General features: G+C 49.6%; 1 protein-coding gene across 4 annotated transcripts in view; it reads left to right on the top strand.

Annotated features, from left to right (window-relative positions):
• The window catches only part of col5a1 (procollagen, type V, alpha 1), a 367061-nt gene that overhangs the window by 228699 nt on the left and 122164 nt on the right, over window positions 1-16198 (top strand). For all 4 annotated transcript variants that reach the window (XR_005943793.1, XM_041193587.1, XM_041193586.1 and 1 more), the window contains exons 6-12: window positions 2396-2533; window positions 3731-3928; window positions 5462-5719; window positions 6636-6692; window positions 10559-10600; window positions 10859-10921; window positions 14038-14112. Coding sequence is in view for 3 of the 4 variants with exons in the window: in XM_041193587.1 (XP_041049521.1) it covers window positions 2396-2533; window positions 3731-3928; window positions 5462-5719; window positions 6636-6692; window positions 10559-10600; window positions 10859-10921; window positions 14038-14112 (831 nt within the window). In the remaining variant the exon portion in view is untranslated. The remainder of the gene's footprint in view (window positions 1-2395; window positions 2534-3730; window positions 3929-5461; window positions 5720-6635; window positions 6693-10558; window positions 10601-10858; window positions 10922-14037; window positions 14113-16198) is intronic.

Genomic DNA, 16198 nt, shown 5'->3' with positions numbered 1-16198 from the left:
TATTTATGTGGGGGATATTTGTGTGGGGGGTATTTGTGTGTGGAGTGTTTATTTGTGGGGTATTAGTGTGTGGAGTGTTTATTTGTGGGGTATTAGTGTGTTGGGTGTTTGTGGGGTATTTGTGTGTGGGGTATTTGTGTGTGGGGTATTTGTGTGTGGGGTATTTGTGTAGGGGGTATTTGTGTGTGGGGTATTTGTGTGTGGGGTATTTGTGTGTGGGGTATTTGTGTGTGGGGTATTTGTGTGTGGGGTATTTGTGTGTTGGGTGTTTGTGTGTGGGGTATTTGTGTGGGGTATTTGTGTGTGGGGTATTTGTGTGTGGGGTATTTGTGTGTGGGGTATTTGTGTGGGGGGTATTTGTGTGTGGGGTATTTGTGTGGGGGGTATTTGTGTAGGGGGTATCTGTGTAGGGGGTATTTGTGTGGGGGGTATGTGTCAGGAATGGATCTAGTTACCATGGTCCCAATTGACACAGGCAGCCTTCCATCAACAGCTCAGGATGTGCACTCAAATTGCATTGTGAGTTTAACACTGCAAATCAGTGTGATTTCAATCTCCTAATTAATAAAGGAAAATATATAAAGAAAATTAAATAATAAACACGTCTATTTTACTTCAGCTGCCCCGTGATTTTGCTTTTACTCCTGGCAATGTCCTGGAAATTAATCCATTGTGCGCGGTTCCAGGACAGTGCTGGAGAGTTAGTAACCTAGTGGGGGGAGGGGAGTGGGGGAAGGTTGTTTAAATTAATGAGGGTCTCTTTGTGCCACTGAGCTCCAGCAGCTTGCTTCCACCTTACTGCCCATCCGCACGTGGCTCTCCGAGAGAGGGAGAGAAGGAACTGAACTCCCTGTGATCCTGCCACATGTAATCGTTACATTCCATTAGCCTGAGGCCTTCTGTTTCCCAATGTTTACAGAGAGAGGGCAGCTTTTCAAAATGCTTTGTGTAAATATTTAGGATCATTCCTTAGTCTCTGTGGATCTCCTGTGAAAGAACATGAGCCTCAAATATACCAAGAGGCCTTAAGTAGATTTTTGCTCAAGACTTCGGGCTTAAATGTAACCTCTTGGGCCTGTTTTAAAATGAGAACATTAATAGCGGTTTAGCAGGGCCAAGGTTTGTATGTCTGTGCCTGGTTAAATTGGCCGTGGTTTATTTTCTGATTTGAGCTCAGGCCTTGTTTCCGACTCTGACTCCCAAATGTTTTCCTCAAGTGCCCCAGTTGGGAGTTTGCAAAACCTTGGGACTACGACTTCCGGGTCTGACAGCTCCTTAAAAGGGCCTCAGGGAAGAAAAGGCCTCACTACCATTGGGCTGGATTTTGCCGTTGGTGAGCAGGGGGCGGGGCCTGTTCGCCGACACGCAAAATGATGCAGGATGATGTCGGGAGGGATCCCCTGACCTCATCTCACCCCATTTAAATTTTCAGGAAGGCGGGGGCACAGCCAAATCAGCTGCGGGCCCGCCGACCTGTCAATGGCCAATCGAGGTCGCTGACAGGGTCATTAAAACAATTAAAGGACCTGCTTGTCCAACCTTAAAGTTAGCGAGCAGGCCAGGAGCCCCGGCGGGAATAGAGAAAACATGAAACCTCATCCACTGGCAGGATGAGGTTTCATGTGGGGTTTAAAAAACTTTAAGAACGTTTTAGTGAAATTTATTACCATGTCCCATCTCGTGTGACATTGTCACATGAGGGGGGACATGTTAAGGATTTTTTTATTTTTCTATTTTTAATGTTTGAACAGCTGTCAGTGATCTCCCTGAGGCAGCACTTAGCCTCAGGGAGATGTGCGCTCTTGCTTTTGGGGAATCCCCCCCTGCCCGCATAGGGAGAGCATAGCGCTTCCCGCCGGACGCCATGCTGGAGGGGCCTTAATAGGCCCGCCCACATAAAATGGCGGCGGGGTCCGCTTCTCCGGTGGGGATTGGCTCCCCGCCCACCAGAGATTGAGTTGGGCCCGCCCGCCCAGCAGAGAATTCTGCCCTGTTTTCTGTGGCGCTGGACGGAGAAGACTCATTCCTCCTTACTCCACTGGCCTCAGCTGGCCTCCTGCCCTTGCCCAGTACCCTTCCCCCAGTTCCCTCCCCTTACCCCCTCTCCAGCCCCAGTACCCTTCCCTTCTTCCCCAGTTTCATTCCCTTACCTGCCCCTTTCCCTCTACCCCTCCACACCAACCCTCTCCCCATCCTTCTCCTGCCTCCTTCTCCCCTCATCTACCAGCCCCATATCCTTCATCCAATCCACCTCCCTACACCACCACCTCCCATAGCCCCCTTCCCCTTATGTTCCCCCATATTTTTGGAAATTGTTTGTCGCTTACCGATCGAGGACGTGCCTGATCTCCCCCCTCCTCGAGCTGTGCTTAAGTGGTTAATGTTTTCTTCACAGAATTTGGAAGAGAGTTATTATTATGAATATCCTTATTATGAAGAATTCCCAGATGATTATAAGGAAGCCCCCACTGAAACAATTCCAGAATATGGAGAACAGATCACAGGACCAATCACTGCAGTGCCAGACCACCAGGTAAACATGGAATGCTGGAGCGAAAATGGGACACTGGGGAACTGGGATAGTGGGATACTGGGATATTGGGTTAATGGGACATTGGGGGGCTGGGATATTGGGATAATGGGACATCAGGGAGCTTGGATAGTGCGATATTGGGATAATGGGACACTGGGGGTGCTGGGATAGTGGGATACTGGGATATTGGGATAATGGGACACTGGGGGTGCTGGGATAGTGGGATACTGGGATAATGGGACATTGGGGGTGCTGGGATAGTGGGATATTGGGATAATGGGACATTGGGGGTGCTGGGATAGTGGGATATTGGGATAATGGGACACTGGGGGTGCTGGGATACTGGGATATTGGGATAATGGGACATTGGGGGTGTTGGGATAGTGGGATATTGGGATAATGGGACACTGGGGGTGCTGGTATACTGGGATAATTGGATATTGGAATAATGGGACACTGGGGGGCTGGGATAGTGGGATATTGGGATAATGGGACATTGGGGGTGCTGGGATATTGGGATAATGGGATATTGGGACAATGGGGTGCTGGGATAGTGGGATATTGGGATAATGGGACACTGGGGTGCTGGGATAGTGGGATACTGGAATATTGGGATACTGGGACACTGGGGGTGCTAGGATAGTGGGATACTGGGATATTGGGACAATGGGGATGCTGGGATAGTGGGTTATTGGGATAATGGGACACTGGGGGTGCTGGTATACTGGGATATTGGGATAATGGGACATCAGGGAGCTGGGATAATGGGATATTGAGATAATGGGACATGGTGTGTGCTGGGATAGTAGGATACTGGGATAGTGAGATATTGGGATAATGGGACATGGGGCACTGGGATAGTGGGATACTGTGATATTGGGCTGATGGGACACTGGAGTGCTGGGATACTGGGATAGTGGGATATTGGGATAATGGGACACTGGGGGTGCTGGGATACTGGGATATTGGGATAATGGGACACTGGGGGTGCTGGGATAGTGGGATATTGGGATAATGGGTCACTGGGGCGCTGGGGTAGTGGGATATTGGGATAATGGGATAATGGGACACTGGGATACTGGGTCGCTGGGATAGTGGGATATTGGGTCGCTGGGATACTGGGACAAAGAGATAATAGAGTAAAAACTGATGGAATTCATCAGGCTGCAATAATATTTCTATTTCCTGTAAATATAGGAGAGTGAGACTGAAGCTAAGGAAGAAGTGTTTGAGGAAACTACAGTTACCATCCCAGAAACCACGACTGCAGAATACCCAACAGTAGTGACAAGCTATTATGATATCTACGGAGAGGACTATTATTATCCATTCACAGATGAAAAATTGGACAAAGAAGATGATGTAGCTTCAAGAAGAGATTGGCCGGACAATCAGGTATTAAATATGTTTTGTTTTTCAGATCCAGTTATGGAAGCTCACAAGTCTGGCCCTGTCTGGAGATTTCCCCAATCCGATTTCCATGTTTCCCAATTTTTTCCCCTGACCCCCGAAGGTGCTGATTATTCCAGGGTTCTGAATTGCACGGGTATCAGTCCTTCTCTGGGATCTCAGCCATGTGAGCTTTAACACGGATGCTGGAAGCTGATTTCACTATGGGAAGCCTCAATGCTCGGCCTGAACTGTCCAGTTACAGTTGTACGGAACTCTGCTCAGAGCCCATCCAGAGTGCCTGTGTTCCACTAGGGGCAGCACATCCTCGGGAGGGAGATAACAGCCTTGGAGTGGGTGCAGCCCAGATTCGCCAGAATGACACTGGGGTTAAAAGGGTTAATTACGAGGACAGGTTGTACAGACTAGGCTTGAATTCCCTCGAGTATAGAAAATGAAGGGGTGATCTAATCAAGGGATGTAAGTTGATTTGATAGGATTGATAGAGAGAAGCTATTTCCCCTGGCAGGGGTGGGGGCAGGGTGGGGGGCTGGTTGAGTTTGGGGAGAGTGCAGAACAAGGGGGCAGAATCTTAAAACGAGAGCCAGGCCGTTCAGGGGCGATGTCAGGAAGCACTTCCTCACACATGGGGTGTGGAAACCTGGAACTCTCCCCCCCGCCCCTCCCCCGCCCAAAAAGACTGGGGGTCAATTGAAAATGTCAACACTGAGATTGATATCTTGTTGGGTAAGGGGAATAATGGTTAAGGAATCAAGGCTGGTCAATGAAGTTAAGATTACAGATCAGCTGTGATTTAATTGAATGGAGAAACAGACTTGAAGGGCTAAATGGCCTCCTACTGTCCCCAACATCACTTGCTTTTCAATCAGTGTCACTGGATAATGGCCAAAAACAGGAATCCCGACTGATTATCCCTCTCCCCAGGTCTCGAACAGCTCTCTGCACTGATTCAGCACAGATGGGATCTGGAGTCTTTACAGCTAAATTGCTGACTCACTGTGCATTGAGAGGTGCTGCCCTATCTGCCTGTGTACCTTTCTTCGTCTGTGTACATTTCCAGCATGGAGTTATGTGCAGTGAGTGGGTATTGAGGTGCGGTGGCCCTGGTACAGGATATAGATGCAACCTCATCGTGTCTGAATTAACTCACAGATGGAAGTAACAGCTTGGACCTGTACTCTTACTTCCCAGTTTTTACTGTTTTTCAAGCCTAAGGTAATTCTAGAAATCCCACAGTTTAACATGGTGACTCAATGGGAGGAGGGGAGAGGAGTTTAAAATCTCCGGCACTGTGCCACTCTGCTCACTTGCTTTTCATTGGCAGTTAGATGATACAGGAACCCCCACCACTCTCGCCTTGTTTACTGCAGCCTAACAAAGGTTTGATTAACACAATCTCCATTACAGTTTATATCCTTGTTCTTTATTTGGCCCTGTAAAGTGTATCATTCTGTTGTCATTATGTTGCTCAGTAATGGTGAATTTTTCCTCTTTCCTGTATTCTGATACCATATAAAGACCCACACTGTTGGCATCGATGTGTTCATCCACAATGAGACTGTACTAGAAGAAAATCCAGAGTACACTGATGTGGATTTGGAAGAGACGTCTGTTTCAGGGGAAACTGAAGACAAGTTCAACGTAACAACAATCAATGAAGAAGATCCCAACTCATTCTTTGATGACTATGAAGTTTATTACGATTATGAGGATCCTGAAGGTGGGTCAGAAGTTGGCCCAGTTTCACCTGCGCTTACAGATACGGACTATGGAAGGGTGAGATCTTCAGATTGTGAAGAATTTTGACTTTAATGGCAACTCTGTGTGGTCCCTTCTCGTTTCCTCTATAACCCTGCTCCCCTGACACACCCCTGTTCTCCACACCCTCTCTCCTGCCCACTCTCATTCCCCCTTCCCCTCACCACCTCCCCTCCCCTTCACTCCCCTTACCCTCCCTGTCGCTCTCCCTCCTCCTGGGCCCACCTCCCCTCGCTTTCCTTCCCCCTCGCTCTCCATCTATCTTGGTCCCCCTCTCCCTTGCTCTCCCTCCCCCTCGCCATCTCCCCTCCTTCTCGCTTCCCTTACCCTCCCTGTCACTCCCCCTCCCCCTCACTCTCTCACCCCTTGCTCTCCCTCCCCTCACTCTCCCTCCCCCTCACTCTCCCTCCCCCTCATTCTCCTTCCCCCTCACTCTCCCTCTATCTTGTTGTCCCTCCCCTTTGCTCTCCCTCACCCTCACCATCTTCCCTCCTCCTCGCTTCCCTTACCCTCCCTGTCACGCTCCCTCCCCCCTCGCTCTCCCTCTCCCTTGCTCTTCCTCCCCCTCCCTCTCCTCTCCCTTGCCTTTCCTCTCCCTTCCTCTCCTCTCCCTTGCTGTCCCTCTCCCTTGCTCCCCGCCCCTCCCCCTTCCCCTGCTCTCCCATCCCCTCGCTCTCCCCTCACTCACCATCCCCTCACTCTCTCTCTCCTCGCCCTCCTACCCCCTTGCACTCCCCACACCTTGGTCCCTCTCGCTCTCCCTCCCCTTCACACCCCACCCTTCACTCCCCTCCCCTCCCCCTCACTCTCCCGCCACCTCATGTTGATTGTTTTATCTATTAATATCCATCCTCTAGATCATTAGTTTGCTAAAATTGGAAGTAAAATTCTGTTGAGTCAAATTAACATGTTCTCTTTTCTTTTCAATCTCTAGGCCAATGGTCCAAGGGGTGAGAAGGGTCAGAAGGGTGAACCGGCCATTATTGAACCTGTGAGTATTCTGGGTGAATAAGGCAGTCTGCTCTGGCTGTGTCTCTAGCTGGGTTCCATGTGTCATTCTGTGGGAAGCTTTAGACTCACTTTTGCCTGAGAACCCATCAATGTGTGGCAGGAAGGTTCTGGAAAACGATGAGAAAACAAGGTCCTGTCCAGTGTCTCTCACTCCACCCTCCTGCACACTGGACACTGCTTTAAACTGGAGCCCCGAGATCTGTCAGCCAGTGACCAGAGTAAGGATCCCACTGGGTTTGGTGCCTGGTGGGGTCATGGTGGAGTCCTGGTTCCATTGAGCGGTGGAGAGATAACATCAGAGCTCAGTCACAATTTTTAAATGTGAGCAGTGGGAGTCCGGAGACACCAAGGGCCATGCAGCTGGGCCATGAGCTAACAGCTACCGCCTGCTCCTCCACTACTACCATCACTTGGTCCTGATCCTGTCACACCCAGGGTACCTATCTGAGATTGACAGTGGAAGCCCCCTGGTTCCAGTGCTCCGGCACTGGCCAGTGAGAGATGCTGCAGAAATCTGCTCTGGTGCTCTATCCAGTAGGACGGCTATAGCATTCGAAAAGCTACACGTCTGCCTGCTACTGGTGTGACATCTCTTCAAATGTAGCTGACAGGTAGATGAAGGTGTTTGGGTAGAGTAAATAAGGAGAAACTGTTTCCATTGACACGAGGGTCAGTAACCAGTGAGACACAGATTGAAGAGAATTGGTAGAAGAATCAGAGGGGAAGATGAGAATTTCAAAATCTGAGATGGATATATTCTGTTGGGTAAGTTTGTTAATGGTAAGGGAATCAAGGGGGTTAAATAGAATTAAGATGCAGATGATCCATGATCTAACTGAAAGGCTCAAGGGGCTGAATTCATGTTGCTCTGTCTTTACCTGCTCTGTTTGACACTCAGAGGACAGAGCTACTCTTTAATCCCTTCAAATATGGCAGAGAGGAATAGAAAGGACTTTGATAGAGTAACTGGGAGATACCACAGGCAGGAGGGGGGTGGTCACACTGACTGGTATCACCAAAACCACTGAATAATCTGCCTCTGCTCACAGATTCACGGCTTTCACACCCCCTCCCAACTCCACTCCCTGAAATCCCCCTTCCATTCAAAACCCAACAGGAGAGCTGAATATCTGTCAAACACCCCTCCACCCCCAATACCCATCCCCGCCAGATAGCAACCTCTGAAAGCAGGAGCTGAGACCCCTGAACACGCAGGCTGTGAGCTGGAGAGGGCCCTGGCAACACACGCTGTCTGGAATTCTGGTCAATTCAATCTGTCCTGCAGCTAGACACAGGAAAATCTGCACAGCAAAATCTATTGATGAGAAAGGTTTTATTCTGCGATTGATTGAGAGAAACAGTGTCCACTATTTCAAAAGACAACATCTGGTAAAATGTCTCGTACATGAGACAATTAACTGGTCACCTTTATGATGCAGCTGTGATAGGAACCCCAATAAAGGCATCAGAATTCTCGAGTCAGGGACTGAAGGACCTTCCGATTAAACTGTCCATGGTCCTCATGGGATACACAGCCTCTGTTCTGAATCCCCTATGAGGCTGTATGATGGGAGTTGTAACCTTTAACCTGTCCCTGTGCCTGGAATATAAATGGAGCCAGTTATCCAGGAGATTCAGGTGGGATCTTGTCCCGAGAACTCAAGGACCATCTTTAAAGCTGCAAAATTCTCAAAACTAACAGACTTCTTATTTCTTTAACTACCCACCATGTCTCTCCTCTGACATCACTCCCTGAAAACAGCCCAAAGGACACTTCATAGCGGGAATGGGAATTTATCAGTCATTATCTCCTCAGTTGTAGTCTGATTATATTCAGAGATTTCTCTTCTTACAAAGTCCATTTAGTTTGTGATTTTCAGTCCTTCACTGTTCAACTAGGACACAGGGAGACAGGAACACTGGGCACACGGACACAGGAACACTGGGAGATAGGGACATTGGGAGATAGGGACACTGGGAGATAGAGACACTGGGAGATAGAGACACTGGGAGATAGAGACACTGGGAGATAGGGACACTGGGAGATAGGGACACTGGGAGATAGGGACACTGGGAGATAGGGACACTGGGAGTTAGAGACACTGGGAGATAGGGACACTGGAAGATAGGGACAGGGGAAGATAGGGACACTGGGAGATAGGGACACTGGGAGATAGGGACACTGGGAGATAGGGACACAGGAAGATAGGGACACTGGGAGATAGAGACACAGGAAGATAGGGACACGGGAAGATAGGGACACTGGGAGATAGGGACACTGCGAGATAGGGACACAGGAAGATAGGGACACAGGGAGATAGAGACACTGGGAGACAGAGACACAGGAAGATAGGGACACTGGGAGATAGGGACACTGGGAGATAGGGACACTGGGAGATAGGGACACTGGGAGATGGGGACACTGGGAGATGGGGACACTGGGAGATGGGGACACTGGGAGATAGGGACACTGGGAGATAGGGACACTGGGAGATAGGGACACTGGGAGATAGGGACACTGGGAGATAGGGACACTGGGAGATAGGGACACCGGAAGATAAGGACACCGGAAGATAGAGACACAGGGAGATAGGGACACTGGAAGATAGGGACACAGAGAGATAGGGACACAGGAAGATAAGGACACTGGGAGATAGGGACACTGGAAGATAGGGACACTGGGAGATAGGGACACGGGAAGATAGGAACACTGGGAGATAGGAACACAGGGAGATAGGAACACTGGGAGATAGGAACACTGGGAGATAGGAACACTGGGAGATAGGAACACTGGGAAATAGGGACACTGGGAGATAGGGACACTGGGAGATAGGGACACAGGAAGATAGGGACACTGGGAGATAGGGACACTGGGAAATAGGGACACTGGGAGATAGGGACACTGGGAGATAGGGACACGGGAAGATAGGAACACTGGGAGATAGGGACACTGGGAGATAGGGACACTGGGAGATAGGGACACTGGGAGATAGGGACACTGGGAGATAGGGACACTGGGAGATAGGGACACTGGGAGATAGGGACATTGGGAGATAGGGACATTGGGAGATAGGGACATTGGGAGATATGGACACTGGGAGATAGGGACACTGGGAGACAGACAGACAATAACACAAGGACAGAGAGAGACAGAAATGCAGGGACATAGGAATATAGGTATGGAGGGAGGTTATTCAGCCCCTCAAGCCTGTTTCTCCATTCAATCAGATCATGGCTAATTTTTATCTGAACTCCAATTACCTGCTTTGATTCCATTAATCCCCTATCCAATCAATCTCAGTTTTTAAATTTTCAACTGGGAAGAGAGTTCTAGGTTTCCACTCCCCTGTGTGTGACAAAATGCTTCCTGACATCACCCCCGAATGGCCTGGCTCTCATTTTAAGGTTGTGCCCCCTTGTTCTGGGCTCCCCCCAACCGCCCCCCCACCTCCCTCCCCTCCCCAGTCAGTAACACAGGGTGCTGGGGGAGAGGGGTACTGAGTGAAAGTGTGAGGGAGCTAGATTAACATCAATAGACATACAGCCAGTAACAGAGGGTGCTGGGGGAGAGGAATTACTGAGTGACAGTGTGAGGGAGCTGGATTAACATCAGTAGAGATACAGTCAGTAACACAGGGCACTGGGGGAGAGGAGTTACTGAGTGACAGTGTCAGGGAGATAGATTAACATCAAACTATCACCCATGTTTACAAACTGTCCATTCTCTCTGTGTGTTGTGTAGTCTCTGTCTGGGCCTACTCCCTGTTTATGAGTTACTGACTCACTTAGCTACTGGTACAGTGTGAGTTTGACGTTATTAATTCTGGTTTTTTTTGCTCATTCTAGGGAATGTTGATTGAAGGGCCTCCGGGCCCTGAAGGACCATCTGTGAGTCACATGTTCTGAAACCCTAAGGACACAGTTTGGTTTTTTGTACTTTTCTGAATGTATTTATAACTGCATTCTTTTCGAATTACTAACACGTGCAGAATTTGGTTGTTTGAAATGAGAGTATTTAAAGTGTCCTCTCTTGCTAATAATCAGTCCCTATTATTTCTGCCTGACCACCCTTGCTTGGAGACATGTTTAATGCCTGATGTTTGATCTCCGCTGATCTCTCACTTGTCTTTCTGTTACTGTTTACAGGGTAACCCTGGGCGCAGTGGCCCCCCTGGACCTCCAGGGCCAGTAGGTGATCCAGGCTTGAGGGTGAGTCGAGGCTGTTTGATGCTGTACATTCACTGCTAGGAGGGGAGTGATTAATCTGTGGGAACTCTTCCAAAGCTCTCGAAGTAATTAAACTGATTGCGAGTTCCAGCCTGTTCTGACTGGGAGCAAAGATAAAAGATTCAGGGAAAATTGCCAGAGTCTTAAAGCAGTCCAGAGATCGGAACTGAGTCACATACTAGTTAAACGTTACAGCAAAACAATTGACTTTTGCCCTCCACACATGGAATCTCCTCACCTGAGTGAGGGGAGAGTGGGTGTAACCCTTACTCAACTCACATAGAGCCCGGGCAGTGAGGAGGAGGGGAGAGTGTGAGGTGGGGGTGGAAGATGGGAGGGGAGAAGAATGGAGAGGGGAGTGCAAGGGAGGGATGGAGGCGGGGAGGACTAGGGGTCAGAGGGTCTATTAATCACTCGCTCCTGGGGTTGTGGTTGCTCCACCTTCTGGCACTGTACAGTGTGACCTGTATCGGGAACTATGTAATGTGACCCGTGCTCTGGAACTGTGCACTGTGACCTGTGCTCTGAACTGTGCAGTGTGACCTGTACTTGGGAACTGTGCAGTGTGACCTGTACTTGGGAACTGTGCAGTGTGACCTGTGCTCTAGAACATTGCACTGTGACCTGTGCTCTGCAACTGTGCAGTGTGACCTGTGCTCTGCAACTGTGCAGTGTGACCTGTACTTGGGAACTGTGCAGCGTGATCTGTACACTGGAACTGTGCAGTGTGACTTGTGCTCTAGAACTATGCAGTGTGATGTGTACTCTAGAACATTGCAGTGTGACCTGTGCTCTGGAACTGTGCAGTGTGACCTGTGCTCTGGAACTGTGCAGTGTGACCTGTATTCTGGAACGTTGCAGTGTGACCTGTACTCTGGCATCATACATTGTGACCTGTACTCTGCAACTGTGCAGTGTGACCTGTACTCCGGCACTGTATAATGTGACCTGTACTCTGATGCCATATAGTGTGACCTGTACTCTGATGCCATACAGTGTGACCTGTACTCTGGCACCGTACATTGTGACCTGTCACCGTACAGTGTGACCTGTACTCTGGTGCCGTACAGTGTGACCTGTACTCTGACGCCATACAGTGTGACATGTCGCCGTACAGTGTGACCTGTACTCTGGCGCCGTACAGTGTGACCTGTACTCTGATGCCATACAGTGTGACCTGTCGCCGTACAGTGTGACCTGTACTCTGGCGCCGTACAGTGTGACCTGTACTCTGGCACTGTACTATCCGCTCCTCATCACGCACTCCCTCCAGCTTCTTGCTCAGGCACAGTTTCTGTCTTGTTTGTTCCCTCCTCCCATTCCTGGGAAGCTAAGGCAGATGCAAAGTGTCTCAGACGCCTCCTCCTCACTCCCACACCACCACCATTTCTGGAGTTCTGGCTCCTACGTCAAACAGAGATGGGAAACGTCTCTTCACAGGTTCACTTATGAGCGGAGTTATATTACATCCCAAACCTCAAAAACAATCATCAGATTTGAAGAGCTTTTAAAGCAACAGATTCTTTGTTAATCCCGATTAGAACAAACATTTAATGTTGGCTTCCTGCACTTGGCAAATTCTCCAGGACTGTAAAGAAAATGTTAAAGGAACAATGCAAAACATATAGCTTCATGGTTGAATTTCGCACCTGACCCTCATCATGCAGGGATCACCCTCCCTCTCCCTCCCTCTCCCTCTCTCTCTCTCTCTCTCTCTATCTCTCTGCCCCCTCCTTCTCCCTCCCTCTCCCTCTCTCTCCCTCCCTCTCTCTTTCTCTCTCTCTCTCATTCTCTCTCTCGCTCTCTCTTTCGCTCTTTCTCTCTCTCTCTCCCCCCTCTCTCACTCCCCCGCGCTCTTGCTCTCACCCTCTTTCACCCTCTCTCTCCCTCCCTCCCTCTCTCTCCCTCCCTCCTTCTCTCTCTCTTTCTCTCTCTCTCTCGCTCTTACCCTTTCATTCTTACTCTCTCTCTCTCTGAAGGCAGTGCCATCACGGTCTCTTGCTGCCACCCTCTGGTAAATACTGCCATAACAAGCTCCTTCTGCACACTTCCAAACATGGACTTGTGGTGCTGAGGGCTGCCCCTCCCCAAAGCCCAAAATGTTTCTCCCCGAACCCTGAACACTGAACCCTCTCTCCTCCGCCCACAACCCGTCTCTCCTCTCTACAAATCTCCTCTCCCTCAATTCCCTCCCCGAACTCTGAATCTTCTTCCTCTAATCCCCTAATCCCCTAATCCCCTAATCCCCTCTCCACAAAGCTCCCCTCCCTCTTCCCTCTCCTCTCTTCTCAAGAACCCCGGTCCCACCTTCAATTGACCCTCTGTCCCTGGGGGATGATGTGAGATAGATATTGTTAAGCAAAAGCATTAAGTGATGGGGGTAAAGGTGGGTTTAGGGAGTCAGGTCACAGATGTACCATGGACTCATTGAATCGGGGGGTAGTCTCGAGGGGCTGAATGTCCTCCTCCTGTTCCTATCCCTGTTACTGAAACTCCTCCCCCTCACCTGTCTCTCTCAGCCCCACTCCGGGTAGAGCATTCCCATCACCCTCCAGTAATTGATGCTTACCTTCCCCCAAACCGGCCCCATATCACCCTCCCTACCCACACCCTGGAACTCAAACCCCCCCTCTCTCCCCAGATTCTTCTCTCAGTCCCTTTATATCCAGTTTCTGTCTAGTTTCTATCCGGTTTCTATCCGGTTTACATCCAGTTTCTATCCGGTTTCTATTCAGCTTCTATCCGGTTTCTATCCAGTTTCTATCCGGTTTATATCCAGTTTCTATCCGGTTTCTATTCAGCTTCTATCCAGTTTCTATCCAGTTTCTATCTGGTTTCTAATCGGTTTCTATCCAGTTTCTATTCGGTTTCTATCCAGTTTCTATTCGGTTTCTATCCGGTTTATATCCAGTTTCTATTCGGTTTCTATCCGGTTTATATCCAGTTTCTATCCGGTTTCTATCCGGTTTATATCCAGTTTCTATCCGGTTTCTGTCCAGTTTCTATCCGATTTCTATCCAGTTTTTATCTGGTTTCTATTCAGTTCTTAATTTCCTTGTTGGTTTCCACATTGTAAATTTCTGCTTCCTCCCCACCAGGGACCCCGAGGACGATCCGGACTTCCCGGAGCTGACGGATTACCCGGACCACCAGGGACTATGCTGATGCTGCCTGTAAGTATTCACAATAACACTCAGAGCCAACATCAGTTCCTCGGACAAACACTCCCATTGCCATGAAGATCAGTCGCACAAACCAGTTATTGGCACCGACAGAGTAAACAAATACAGAGTAAAGCTCCCTCCACACTGTCTCCATCAAACACTCCCAGGACAGGTCCAGCACGGGGTTAGATACAGAGTAAAGCTCCCTCTACACTGTCCCCATCAAACACTCCCAGGACAGGTACAGCACGGGGTTAGATACAGAGCAAAGCTCCCTCTACACTGTCCCCATCAAACACTCCCAGGACAGGTACAGCACGGGGTTAGATACAGAGTAAAGCTCCCTCTACACTGTCCCTATCAAACACTCCCAGGGTAGGTACAGCACGGGGTTAGATACAGAGTAAAGCTCCCTCTCCACTGTCCCCATCAAACGCTCCCAGGGCAGGTACAGCACGGGGTTAGATACAGAGTAAAGCTCCCTCTACAGTGTCCCCATCAAACACTCCCAGGACAGGTACAGCACGGGGTTAGATACAGAGTAAAGGTCCCTCTACACTGTCCCCATCAAACACTCCCAGGACAGGTACAGCACGGGGTTAGATACAGAGTAAAGCTCCCTCTACACTGTCCCCATCAAACACTCCCAGGACAGGTACAGCACGGGGTTAGATACAGAGTAAAGGTCCCTCTACACTGTCCCCATCAAACACTCCCAGGACAGGTACAGCACGGGGTTAGATACAGAGTAAAGGTCCCTCTACACTGTCCCCATCAAACACTCCCAGGACAGGTACAGCACAGGGTTAGATACAGAGTAAAGGTCCCTCTACACTGTCCCCATCAAACACTCCCAGGACAGGTACAGCACGGGGTTAGATACAGAGTAAAGCTCCCTCTACAGTGTCCCCATCAAACACTCCCAGGACAGGTACAGCACAGGGTTAGATACAGAGTAAAGGTCCCTCTACACTGTCCCCATCAAACACTCCCAGGACAGGTACAGCACAGGGTTAGATACAGAGTAAAGGTCCCTCTACACTGTCCCCATCAAACACTCCCAGGACAGGTACAGCACGGGGTTAGATACAGAGTAAAGCTCCCTCTACAGTGTCCCCATCAAACACTCCCAGGACAGGTACAGCACAGGGTTAGATACAGAGTAAAGGTCCCTCTACACTGTCCCCATCAAACACTCCCAGGACAGGTACAGCACAGGGTTAGATACAGAGTAAAGGTCCCTCTACACTGTCCCCATCAAACACTCCCAGGACAGGTACAGCACGGGGTTAGATACAGAGTAAAGCTCCCTCTACACTGTCCCCATCAAACACTCCCAGGACAGGTACAGCACGGGGTTAGATACAGAGTAAAGGTCCCTCTACACTGTCCCCATCAAACACTCCCAGGACAGGTACAGCACGGGGTTAGATACAGAGTAAAGCTCCCTCTACACTGTCCCCATCAAACACTCCCAGGACAGGTACAGCACAGGGTTAGATACAGAGTAAAGGTCCCTCTACACTGTCCCCATCAAACACTCCCAGGACAGGTACAGCACGGGGTTAGATACAGAGTAAAGCTCCCTCTACAGTGTCCCCATCAAACACTCCCAGGACAGGTACAGCACAGGGTTAGATACAGAGTAAAGGTCCCTCTACACTGTCCCCATCAAACACTCCCAGGACAGGTACAGCACAGGGTTAGATACAGAGTAAAGGTCCCTCTACACTGTCCCCATCAAACACTCCCAGGACAGGTACAGCACGGGGTTAGATACAGAGTAAAGCTCCCTCTACAGTGTCCCCATCAAACACTCCCAGGACAGGTACAGCACAGGGTTAGATACAGAGTAAAGGTCCCTCTACACTGTCCCCATCAAACACTCCCAGGACAGGTACAGCACAGGGTTAGATACAGAGTAAAGCTCCCTCTACACTGTCCCCATCAAACACTCCCAGGACAGGTACAGCACGGGGTTAGATACAGAGTAAAGCTCCCTCTACACTGTCCCCATCAAACACTCCCAGGACAGGTACAGCACGGGGTTAGATACAGAGTAAAGCTCCCTCTACACTCTGCCTACATGGGGAGG

This window comes from Carcharodon carcharias, chromosome 8 (genome assembly GCF_017639515.1).
Source record: "Carcharodon carcharias isolate sCarCar2 chromosome 8, sCarCar2.pri, whole genome shotgun sequence".
Taxonomy (NCBI): domain Eukaryota; kingdom Metazoa; phylum Chordata; class Chondrichthyes; order Lamniformes; family Lamnidae; genus Carcharodon; species Carcharodon carcharias.
This window is presented reverse-complemented; position numbering and strand designations above follow the sequence as displayed.